The 12,739-nt window shown below is 45.6% G+C and overlaps 1 protein-coding gene across 3 annotated transcripts in view; it reads left to right on the top strand.

The window, feature by feature from the left end:
* TBX19 (T-box transcription factor 19) overlaps positions 1-12,472 on the top strand; it is a 70,391-nt gene extending 57,919 nt beyond the window's left edge. For all 3 annotated transcript variants that reach the window (XM_022560128.3, XM_022560126.3, XM_089911473.1), the window contains exon 8: positions 1,169-12,472. In XM_022560128.3, coding sequence (XP_022415836.1) covers positions 1,169-1,454 — 286 coding nt within the window. In that variant the 3' untranslated portion in view covers positions 1,455-12,472. The remainder of the gene's footprint in view (positions 1-1,168) is intronic.
* Positions 12,473-12,739: the final 267 nt, after the last annotated feature.

The following is a 12,739-nucleotide window of genomic DNA, read 5'->3' as shown; positions in this document are numbered from 1 at the left end:
AAATATAGCAGCGAGTGCAGGGTGGCATTGCTACCTCTGGCTTCATCAGTGGCATGTTTAACCCACTGCTGATGCTATAAAGGTTTTGCTAGAGAGAAACAAATGTGTTCAGTACTGACATTAGGTAATGAGCCTATTATCAAGCAATACAGTATCAGGCAAAATGGAGACTCTGAAAGGTCAGAGCACGGTGAGGACTAAAGCACTGGAGGTTATTCTGCCTGTGTCACCTGTAGTCATTTTCATCTAGGTTCTATGTGAAGGCACAAAATAGGCTGCACATGACAGTCATCAGAAAAGCTTTAAAAACTTCTGATACCGCATGCCAGACTAATTAGATGAGAATCTCGGGGGATAGAACCCAGGCATCGGTATTTTTTTTTTTTTTTTTAATTCGCTAAGTGATTCCCATGTGCAGTCAAGTTTGTGAACCAGTGACATAGGATAAGAGAAGTCCAAGATAGTGGTACAGCTCCCCAGCCTTTCTACCAGGGACCAGAGCTGACAGGTAGAAACCTGGAATGGAAGAATTAATTATAAGAACCATCATTTACTGAGTCCTATGTGTTAGACATCACATACTCATTTTTTAATTTAATCCTCATAACAACATCTGTAAGGTATGTCTGATTATCACTCCAGATCTTGAGGATGAAGAAACTGAGGCTCATACATTAAATAATTTGATCAAAGTCACAGAGCTAATAAGTGGTAGTGCGAGGGTTCAAACCTAGGTTTTCTGACAACAATGTGTCCTGGCTATTAGGCCACATCACCTCTCTTGGTCAGTGAGGGATCTTACTCACAGATCATACTGCCCAGATATCATCCTTTCACTCCCCTGTCCATTTACACAGGTGGCAAGTGAGACCTAGAGAAATAAAATGCCATGTTCAAAACTGAACAACTTGCTGGAGGTAGGGCCAGCATCAAAATGCGGGTCTCAGGACACCTAATCATATGCCTGTTCTGCACATCTTGCTGCTTCTCTGCAGAAACTGGGCCAGTGTGTGTCAGAGCTAGAAATAACGCCATGGTCCGATGCCCTCTTCCTAGACCTGTGCCCCGCTCAGCACTGCGTGCGTGCTTGCCAGGTGGCAGTCCTTCCTGGGTGTGTCGACAAGCATTTTTTCTCTCTCTCTCTCTCTCTCTCTCTGTTTCTCTGCAGCCCCTACCCGTGCCTGTGGACCATCAGTAACGGTGGCGGGGGCCCTTCCGGGTCGGGCTCAGAGGTGCACGCCGGCTCCCCGGGAGCGTTTCTCCTGGGTAATCCAGCTGTGACTTCGCCCCTCTCCACCCAGGCTCCTGCTTCGGCTGGTGTGGAGGTTCTGGGGGAGCCTTCGCTGACCAGCATCGCTGTGTCTACCTGGACAGCAGTGACCTCGCATCCCTTCTCAGGCTGTGGCAGCCCGGGTCGGGGTGGGCGCCAGTCTCCCTCCTCCCTGGATAGTTAAGCAGGATCCTAGGAAAGTTGTCAGCAGAGAACCTGCTAGGTGTAGAGCTCTTAGAAGTCTCACCTACTAATCCCAGTGAGTCAGACTGCAGAGTCTCCCCACCCAGTGAACGGGGTTATACCAGAAGCCTACAGGGAGATGGTTTAGTTTGGATAATGCTAATTTTGTCACCTGCATCTCTCCACCATTTTCATTTTGCGCTCCCATTTTCTCTGCAACTTATCCGTGCTATGCTTAGGCAACAAAAGTTCGCTGAGTATTTTCCTCGTGCCCTGCCCCTTACTGTCAAGTGATTCTAGAAGGCTGTCCTTCTTGTTCTGTGGAGGTGATGCAAGGCTGTTAAGCGAGCTCAAAATTTACTTAGCCTAAGGCCACTGCTTTGGAGCTTTGTGCAGCCCTGAAAGTATGTGTGGCCACAGAGCCTCTGCTTTGAGACCAAGAAAGGCCGTAAGTCCATGGAGTGAAGTTAACAAAAACAGAGCTAATCACATATTACAGCGTAGAGAGTTGAGGAAATGAGATCATGTCACTCCCTGGTTTAGAAACCTTCGATGGCTCACCATTGCCTACAGATTGAAGTCGATCTCCTCTGCCATCTGCCCTCAAACCACTTTTCCAGCTTTAGCTACCTGTTTTCCCTTTAGCATACTATATTTCAGTAAAGGCATACATTCTGCCCCTGTCTTTTGAACATTCAGTGTACTCTCCCAGCTCTATACCTACTCCTGTACCTGAAATATCCTTCTCTGTTCAGTCCTACCTGTACGAATCCTGCCCATCTCCCAGGGACTGGCCAGAGCACCACCCACTGCATCAAGCATCTGATCTGCTGGGCTCCCTGACTTCCCACTGGTTTTGCCTCTGTTCTAGAGCTCACCTCAATCTGCCTTGTATTTTTAGTACCTGTGCGTGTGTCTCTCTCCCACTAGACTGTGAGCCCCTCGAGGGTGAGGCCCAGCCTTCTTGTCTCTGTTCCCCATAGCAGCATCTGTTTCTGTGCCTTGCCTATAGTAGGTGCCCAATAAACACTGGTTGAGTTGAGTGCGTGTGAAGTGCATGTGCTAAATGGACAGTTGTGGAGCTCACTAGGGGGCAGAGCTCAGAGACACGTGTCCCGAGACAGGGCAGCAGGTCAGAGTGGGATCCCGGGGTCATGCTTGGTGTTGCATATGAGATGCAGCCCATTCTCAGTTACTGATGATATAAGGAGTCGGTGTGGACTAGAGCGGTTATTCTCAAACACTGGTCCTTGGATCCCCTGTGCCAGCATCACCTGGAACACCTGTTAGAAACAGATTCCTGGGCGTACTGCATACCTCTTGGGTCAGAATCTTTGGGGCTGGAGTCCAGGAATCTGTGTTTTGTACAAGTGCTCCAGACAATGACCTCAGAGCCAAACTAGGAAACAGCTTGCCTGGAATAGAGAAAGAGAATGATAAATACTCCGGGAACCTCATCAGATAAGAGTTTCAACCTCTGCCCCAGCCTAGGCCATTGCTGTGGCCAGTGAGCAGAATCACGGTTTCATTGGTTTCCCTTTTCCTTTTCTATCCACTACTGCACGTGCTGATCGCCACAGGAGTGAGGTTTCCAGACCTGGGTGATGGGCGGTTCTCCCATCATCAACATCACGCTGCACTGACTGGTGGCCTTCTTGGGTCATCCCTGAGGGAGTCTGAGGGTCCACTCGGGGCCTGGCAATGGCTCAGCTGCTCCCACCACTATTCCATCAGTGGAGCCCATGCAAACCCACGCAGGCCAAGCCTTAGCCTGGGACGTCCTGTTGAGTCTATGGCTCTTTCTGCAGAGAAGGTTCTTTTAACATGTTGTGGTTACCCTGATATTTTGGTGCCATTCCATTTTTGGACCTGGATCTCTAGAAACGACGCCAGTCCCACCACATGGTATCCTGGGAAGCCACTTGACCACACTTAGGGTTGCCTGGCCAGAGCTCTGGGTCCCTAACTGGTGTGTGAGTGACCAAGGCACAATGTACCTACACGACTGCTCTTTGAAAAGCTCCCTGAGGCAGGACTGTTTTTGGTTCCCTGGTCCCTCTGTGATATCATTAGAGGCCATTAAGATATTAATACACTAGCATTTCTGCAAGATGGTATTTTGGTAAATTAGAAGTTTAGGCCTCTTTACCAGTCACTGCAGTGATTGGTCACACACCTAAGTGCTTAGCAAGTACAATTAGGTCTATGAAAACCTACGTTTAGTCTCACCTTCCTGCACCTCCCCCCATCCTGGAGGAGCCAGAAGATGTGGCCCAGAGGCACAGAGCAGAAAGAAGCCAATAACCTCCTTCCTTTCTTCATTTATATTGCTCAGGTGAATTGGGGTCTCTGTGAAGCAATAATGTAAGTGTTAGCTGAGTTTGGGGCAATTATACCTTATCAGTCTTACTGGATGCTCAGCTTGGAACCTGCGATGATTTTTAAACACAACGTGATAGCTGGTTCCACATGGAGGATCTCTATTTGGTGTTAGCCATGCAGCTAGAGTCATATACTTTCGGTGTTTTCTCCAGGTTGTCCAGGGCTAATTTCTGATTAATTGCTTACGTCAGTTTAATAAATGATAGAGTCTCTGACATATTAGACAAACTTTGAAGCCTTTTACATCCTTTCCTTACTCATGCACCTTCTTTATCTGACTCAAAAACGGTGCCACTTCAGAGTTTTAGGCGTCTACACCTCTTCTATCACATGACATTTAAAAGAAATTTAAATCCCAGTTGGATAGAAAGAGTTAATACAGTTCCTTTAGCCAGGTGGTAGAGATTTTAACGCTCCTGAAGGACTGGTCTATTTGAAAGTGTCTCCCCTTGTGGGACCTCATGGCATCTCCGTGGCTCTTCCGTGTCCTGCTGAGCCACACTTATCATCAAACACTTCTTCCCACCGGATTTAGGCCAGGAGCTTGCAGCCACTGCTCACTCCCTTCGGCACCTCCTAGGCCTGGGATGGAGGGGTGGGGAGGTGTGATATGAGGAGAGCGAGGATACTAGGTTATTAAGAAAAAAACTCAATAAAAGATCTCTGAAGTCTGGTAGATGTTTGCCACGTTTCCCCAAGACTGGAATAACTTTGGGTGAATAATAGCATCTCACATTTGTGAAGACTATTAGTCCTTGTTTTATGGAGCCATAGGTTATTCAAAGTTGGGGAAGGGCAACTGGGACATTCCAGTGGCACTTGTTTCAACTCCCTCCCTTTTATTTTCTCCACTCATTGAGCCACTCATTGGCTCCTGGCCAGGTTGGTAAACAGAATATGGGCATCCGGGAGGAGAGGTCAGGGAAGGTGTATGCAGTGCTGGAAAAGGCATAAGGGAAGAGCCTCTGGGGTCTGAAGATTCCAAACCCTTCCCATTACCGTCGCTGTAGAGACAGCCACGATGTCTGCCACGTACTCCAACCTTCTGGGTACAAATTCCCACACCCCCTCCCACGCACTTGGGGGAACTACCTCCCCTCCACCTGCTCTCTACATCTGCAGTGGGGGCTGCCATGCCCATACTCCATCCTGCCGAGCTGGTTGGGTTGGAGGGACTCGCTGCCAGAGTCCCATCTGCTATGGGACGAACAAGCCACCCAACACGGGCAAACACGCACAGGCTCATTAATTCCAAGCTTCACTACGTTACAGGCTATGTTAGGCCTGTGAAGATGCTTTAAAAATGGAAAAAGTGGAGCTTGCATTTATCGTAAACAAAATGGAATTGGAAATACCTGTTAAGGCCAGGGGTTAAAAGTTGTGGCAATTAGCAAGCTTCGTTAGTACATGTGACTAGTCTCACCTAGAAAAGGGACTGAGATGCTCCTTTTAAGTGAAGTTTCTCCCATTGGGGCATCTGACACATGGTTTCTGCAGATCTGTACTGGCTGGATTCTGTGCTAAGCACTAGTTACACAGCTACTTGGGCAAATGCACCTCTTTCTTGTTGACTAGTGGAGATCACCTCCGTGATGTGGCTGGGTCCTAGTGTGTGTGTTCTGATCACCTCCGTCTGCAGGTCAGCGTGTCTGTTTGGCAGCACCACCGACATCTTGGTTCTCAGGCTGTGGTTAGGATCTTGGATCATGATTACAAAAATACACAAGGGGCTGCAAGGAAAACCACTGTTACCAAAGTGAACCCAGATCCTCCTCAGCTGGCAATGGAGGGAGAATATTCTGTGAGAGGGGCAGTTAGATTTTGCAGCTTCTAGATTCCTGGGGAATCTCTCAAATCACTACAGTCTCCACTGCAAAGGGCTCTATCACTGCCTCAGCTGTGGACCCATGATCACCCCACTTGGATGCACCAGCCAGGTTGTACTGTCTTTTTTTCTAGGGGCTTATAGAGGGAAACTCGATAACAGAAAGGATTACATTATATACATCTGCATAACTTGGTTTTCAAGTTAATCATCTTCTATTTACTAGCGTCGATTTTAACATTTTTATTTGTATTGAGATGGACATATATGATAGGAAGCCCACAAATCTTAATGTTTAAAGCTTGATGAATATTTACATATGTACATACTTGTAAAACTCCTAATAAGATCAAAATATAGAATATTTCCAGCACCCTAGAGGGCTCCATGTGCCCCTTCCCAGGCAATACTCGCCCCCAAGATAAATACTACTCTGACCACCATCACCGCATGTTAGTTTAACCTGTTCTTGACCTTCATATAAATGGACTCAGATAGTAGGAACTCTGTCTCTGGCATCCTGTCTACCTCCCATCTAGCCCTCCATTCAAATCATCTTTTCAGCTTTTAGTAGAAATACTCTCAGTATATTAATTCGATTCTTTGATGTTCAAACCAAGAGACTGATGCCCAGAAAAACGTAGGAGTTTCTTTTCTGAGGTTCCCCACCTTCTCTCTGGATGACTGGTAGAGGCAATGTCTACCTTCTTGTAGTAGATTCTCACTTTTCCCCCACCTCCGCAAGACACTTACACCAGAATGCAGCATAGTAAATTCAGCCTCTGAACACTTCGAGCAGTTAAAGGACTGTTTTGTTCCAAGGACTTTAGAAAGCGTTGATTGCTGTCCGTTCAGTTTGGGGATGACAAAACACTGGTTTAACATTATCCATGAATGGAGTAGGTCACAGTGTATGCAACAGGATTTGAAAGGCACTGACTTAGGATCCCCTAAGAGTTTATCTCCTGGCGCCTGACCTACCCCAACTTATTTTTCCAGTTTGTGTTTCTTTTGGATTGAGACAAGAAAAATCATTTTACTGTGTAAATATTATCTGTGAAGAATAGCTGTTTGACTTGTTTGTTGCCTACATTACCACAGGCAATATAAATTATCAAATTATTTAGCTAGTAATTGAGTTCCTGAGAGAAGGACATCAGAGGTGAGTTTTATTGAGGTGAAGAGATTATTACTATTTAAAAAAAAATTCTCTCATTGAAGTATAGTTGATTTACAATGTTGTGTTAGTTTCTGCTGTACAGCAAAGTGATTCAGTTATACACGTACATACATACTTTTTCATATTCTTTTCCATTTTGGTTGATCACAGGTTATTGAATGCAGTTCCCTATGCTAATACAATCAGACCTTGTTGTTTATCCATTCTATATATAATAGTTTGCATCTGCTAACCCCAAACTCCCAATCTTTTCCTCCCCCACGCCCCCTCCTCCTTGGCAACCACAAGTCTGTTCTCTATGTCTGTGAGTCTGGTTCTGTTTCGTAGAGAAGTTCATTTGTGTTCTATTTTAGATTCTACATATAAGTGATATCGTATGGTATTTGTCTGTCTCTTTCTGACTTACTGAGGTGAAGAGACTACTGATGACCGCATAAAAAGTCGCTGATGTCAGCCAAGAGATGATAAGAAAGCATAGAGTATATGCGGCAGGGCAGAGTGAGGAGAAAATCAGCAGATATGGAAGGCATTTTATAGCAATCATTTTTTTTCAAAAACCCACTGCTTCTCACTCCTCTGCAGTGGTGGTGATGGCAGAGAGGAGCTGGTAAGTGAGCAGGTAGCCAACTCCTAATTTCTAAATTACTGTCAAGACCCACCAAATACCTGGAATTGGATTGGGAGCAATAGGCTGCCTTTGACACTGCAGCTCCGTAGGGCTTTTGGCATTGACGGGTAGGTGTCTGGGCCTGTGCAGAAGATTTTGACGTTTAATGCTATAAAAAGTAGGGATTCTCTGTAGTGAAGATCTTGCAGACCAATACAGTGTCACTTCTCATGGACGACAGTCTAAAAACTACAGAGGAAAGAGCCTTGAGAGCAATGGGCACAGAGGAAGAAACCTGAAATTTACATGTCAGTTCTGCCACTGGCATTGAGCAAGTTCCTACACCTTACTGGACTTCAGTTTCCACATCTATAAAACAATGTTCTGTAGTAGCAGATTTTACAAAGAGTATGAGGCATCTGCAACGCTCTGGGTTCTACTGGAGAAACAAAACCAGTAAATCATATATGTATATGTGTATGTGTGATTTGATTGGCTGCAAGGAATTGGCGTATGCACTTGTGGGGGGGTTAGGCAAACTTGAACTCTGTAGGCAAGTTCAAGCAGGTGTGGCCACCACGGTCCACAGGTGGAATTTCTCCTTCCTCAAGGAAACTTCACTTTTGTTCTTAGGAACTTTCAACTGATTGGCTGAGGTTCATCCACATCACTGAGGATAATCACTTTTATTTAAAGTCAATTGACTGTAGATGATGTTAGTCACATCTACAGAATACCTTCAACCTAGCCAAGTTACACAGTAAACTAACCAACGCAGCACCCAAGCTTGTTTTTCCTTGTCCTTGCTGCAGCTTCTGAGAGCCGGGGGAACATCCCTGGGGCACTATTTATGTGGAACAAACAAAATATTGTAGAGATGCCAGCCCTCTGTGGAAAAAACCTGCCCCCTGGTCCTTGGAGAGTCAATCGAGGAATCGTTAACAAGGAAACTGCCTGTGATCCCAGAAGAGAAGGCACAGAACCCCTTTCCTCTTCCGTTGTTCTCACAGGCACGAGCGTGTAGGAAGAGTAGTGGTGGGGACCCTAGGCAACCGAGAGAAAACTGGAATCTGGGAGACCTGGAGGTCAGCACATCTTGTCAGGCCCATGTTAGGACTTGGATAGAATCAGCCTGGGACAGGAGTGAGACGTTGGTCGCATTCTTGTTCTCAACGTGGAAAAATCTGAAATTCACTTTTTCTGTTCGTGACCACTCTGACTTGCAGTGCCTTGTGGGAGTAACTGGGTGTGTGTTTACACGCGCATGTATGTACCTGTGTATCTATTTAACGGGGAGTTTCCTGTTCCTACTGGAGAAGTTAATAACCTTTGGCGCAGACTCACTCTGTTCTAGAAGAGCACTTTTGGGGAGCAGGGGTGTGGGGAAGAGCATAACAGGGAGTTTCGGGTGAACTGCGGCTGGTGCCAGAGGGGGAGCTGCGGTTTCCCTCCCACATACCCATTGGATGACGTGGAGCTTGGAGGTTGTTGAGCAGAGATTGGACAAAGGTAGTTAGGGGGCTTCCCTGGTGGCGCAGTGGTTGAGAGTCCGCCTGCCGACGCAGGGGACACGGGTTCGTGCCCCGGTCTGGGAAGATCCCACATGCCGCGGAGCGGCTGGGCCCGTGAGCCATGGCCGCTGAGCCTGCGTGTCCGGAGCCTGTGCTCCGCAACGGGAGAGGCCACAGCAGTGAGAAGCCCGCGTACCGCAAAAAAAAAAAAAAAAAAAAGGTAGTTAGGAATGTATCAATGTCTAAGAAGGAAAGGGATTCAGATCTTAACTCTCTCTCTTTGTGGTTCACATTTAGTGAACTATATTGGGTAGCCTGGGATAGCCCAGACCAAGGTTGAGCAGCAGGAAAAGTATAATATGACGTCTAAGACAAAATTCACCAAATGGGAGGGATGGCTTGAATGGACGATTGGTTTCTACACAAGAGCCATCAAAGGTAAAAGATGCTTCTGGACCCCGTGTGGACTCCTGCAGCCACCTGGACACTCGTATGTACTGAGAAAAATGGCTGGTGTGTGAGTTGAAAGAGTTGACCCTCAAGAGCTTCCATGTTTGGGGCCTGGGCTGAAACTGCTGAGTGGGTTACTTGGGGAAGGAGCGTCCAGGGCCATACCGCAGACAGTCATGAGAGAAGTGAGGACACCCCTACGAATTCTGTTAACTACAGATGTTGACAGTCACTCTAGTTAGAGATTTAAATTAAAGAACTGATTTATCTTGCTGTTCCAGGGTGGGTGATTGTCTTGGTTATACATGAGGACAAAAACTGTTTTCCACTGATACATCTCTAATCCCCTGCACGTGTGCCTGGTACATGGTTGGCACGCTATAGATATTAACCCAGAATTTATAGAAATAATCCTTAGCATTATTTAGGTGGGGAAGCAACATGTTTGGTCTGTGTATATCTTTGTTAAGTTTTTGTCTTTGTGAGATCATATCTCTTTGGCAGAACTTTTTTGGTTTGTTTTTGGTCTGTGTATTGTTAACCTCCGCTCACCTGGAGTTTTATCATGCTTCCTTGGAGGTTCCTCTGTCCATCCCTCTTTCCCTCCTACCTTGCTTCTTTCCTTTCATTCTTTCCTTTCCCTCTTTTATTAAAGTGTTGCTTACAGATGCTGATGAGAGCGCCCCATGACGGATGAGGGGAGCAGCTCATAAAGCCATGACCTTCATCTTACCCGGGGGAAGAGGTGGATGGTAAAAACAAACAAACAAACCAGAAAGAAACTGGGCAGGCTTGTTGCAGCACAACCTACCCACAGCTGTCAATGTTAGTTTACACTCTGTCCTATTTAAGAATGACTCGCTGAAATGTCTTGAGTTGGCCTGCTGTGTGCTAATCATAACTGCTAACATTTTTTTTTTTTTTTTTTGCGGTGCGCGGGCCTCTCACTGTCGTGGCCTCTCCCGTTGCGGAGCACAGGCTCCGGACGCGCAGGCTCAGCGGCCGTGGCTCACGGGCCCAGCCGCTCCGCGGCATGTGGGATCTTCCCGGACCGGGGCACGAACCCGCGTCCCCTGCGTCGGCAGGCGGACTCTCAACCACTGCGCCACCGGGGAAGCCCATAGGTGCTAACATTTATTGAGCGCTTAATATGTGCCAGGCACTGTGCTAAGCAGTTTACATGCATTATCTAATTTAACTCTTACAATAAGCTTGCAAGGTAGGTTCTATTAATTTTTAAGTAGCTTTATGATGAACCAATTACATATCATAAAATTTACCTGTTTAAAGCATACAATTCATTGGTTTTCTATTTATAGAGTTGTGTAACCATCATCATAATCTAATTTTAGAATATTTTAATTATTCCACAAAGAAACCTTGTGCCCCTGTTTACAATAACCAGGACATGGAAACAACTTAAATGCCCATCAACAGAGGAATGGATAAAGAAGATGTGATACATATATACAATGGAATATTACTCAGCCATAAAAAGGAACGAAATTCGGTCATTTGTAGAGATGTGGATGGACCTAGAGTCTGTCATACAGAGTGAAGTAAGTCAGGAAGAGAAAAACAAATATCGTATACTAACACATATGTGTGGAATCTGAAAAAATATAGACGAGCTTATTTACAAAGCAGAAATAGAGACACAGACATAGGGAACAAACTATGGATACCAAGGGGGGAGGGGATGAATTGGGAGATTGGGATTGACATATATACACTATTGATACTATGTTTAAGACAGATAAATAATGAGAACCTACTGTATAGCACAGGGAACTCTACTCAGTGCTCTGTAGTGACCTAAATGAGAAGGAAATCCAAAAAAGAGGGGATATGTGTATATGTCTAGCTCATTCATTTTGCTGTATAGTATAAACTAACACAATATTGTCAAGCAACTATACTCCAATAAAATAAAAAGAAACCTTGTGCCCATTAGTCACTTTCCATTTTCTTCCTTCTCCCTTCCATCCCTAGCCCTAGGCAACCACTAATCTACTTTCTTTCTGTATAGATTTCTAAACATTTAATTTAAATGGAATCAGGTAAGATATGGTCCCTGGTGACTGGCTTCTTTCACTTAGCATATTGTTCTTGAGGTCCATCAATGTTGTAGCATGAGTCAGTACTTCATTCCTTTTTGTTCCAAGTAATATTCCACTATATACCCCCATTTGTCTACCCTTTCAGTTGTTGATGGACGTTTGGGTTGTTTCTACTTTTTGGCTGTTACGAATAATGATGCTATGAACATTTGTGTACCAGTTTTCATGTTGGATAGATGTTATCATTATCCCCTCTTTATAGATGAGGAAACAGGCTTGGAGAGCTTAGATGGGTTTCCCAATATCACACAACTACTAAAGGGTGGAATTCAGACGATACGATGGTAGGGCTCCCTACCATGCTCCCATCCACAAGGCGATATCCCCACTGTACTGAGAGTGGACCTAGTAGGAGCAGTTATTTGCTCTGCTTGTGCTTCCTCTGGGTTTCTTATCAAATGTATACCAGGTCTCTAGGACTACTGTGGCAATTAAGGAAGGGATCTGTGCTCATGCTTGTGGGGAGGCTGGCGGTAGGGAGTAGAGAAGCAGGAGGTAAGGACACTGTGATATGAGAAGGGCCTCAGGGGCAAGCGAGGACCAGGGGTGCTGCTGGCTGATTGCTGTCCTCCAGGAAGGACTGGGTGACAGGGAAGCATCTCTAGGCGATTGTCAAAAGCTTTTTGGGACAGAGTCTGGCAAAAGACTGAATTTCCTGGAGTAAGTAGAATATAGGTGTGAATCTATTATAGTTTGGATTATTAATGGAAATGTGACCTCAAAGTCTAATGAAGTCTCAAAAATATTGATTGTCATTAAAAAGAGGGCGTTGAGGGCTTCCCTGGTGGCGCAGTGGTTGAGAGTCCGCCTGCCGATGCAGGGGTCACGGGTTCGTGCCCCAGTCCAAGAGGATCCCACATGCCGCGGAGCGGCTGGACCCGTGAGTCATGGCCGCTGAGCCTGCGTGTCCGGAGCCTGTGCTCCCCAACGGGAGAGGCCACAACAGTGAGAGGCCCGTGTACCGCAAAAAAAAAAAAAAAAAAAAAAAAAAGAGGGCGTTGATTTTAGGATAGATTTTATAAAGTAGACATATTGACATCGAAAAAAATGTGCTGTAGTCAAAGCACTGACACAAGTAGTTCAGAAGTGATGGACTAAGTTTGCATTTTTAAAATTCACAAATGTGATGAAATGGATGAAGAGGATTTTATAATCCTTTATAATGACTAGACTTCAAATTGAGGGCATATGTGTATAAGTTATGCCACTGT

The sequence above is a fragment of the Delphinapterus leucas genome, chromosome 1, assembly GCF_059928025.1.
Source record: "Delphinapterus leucas isolate spDelLeu-1000000601 "Yukka" chromosome 1, BTC_Dleu_Yukka2, whole genome shotgun sequence".
NCBI classification, from domain to species: Eukaryota; Metazoa; Chordata; class Mammalia; order Artiodactyla; family Monodontidae; genus Delphinapterus; species Delphinapterus leucas.
Note: the sequence above shows the minus strand (reverse complement) of the source record. Positions and strands in the feature narration are given on the sequence as shown.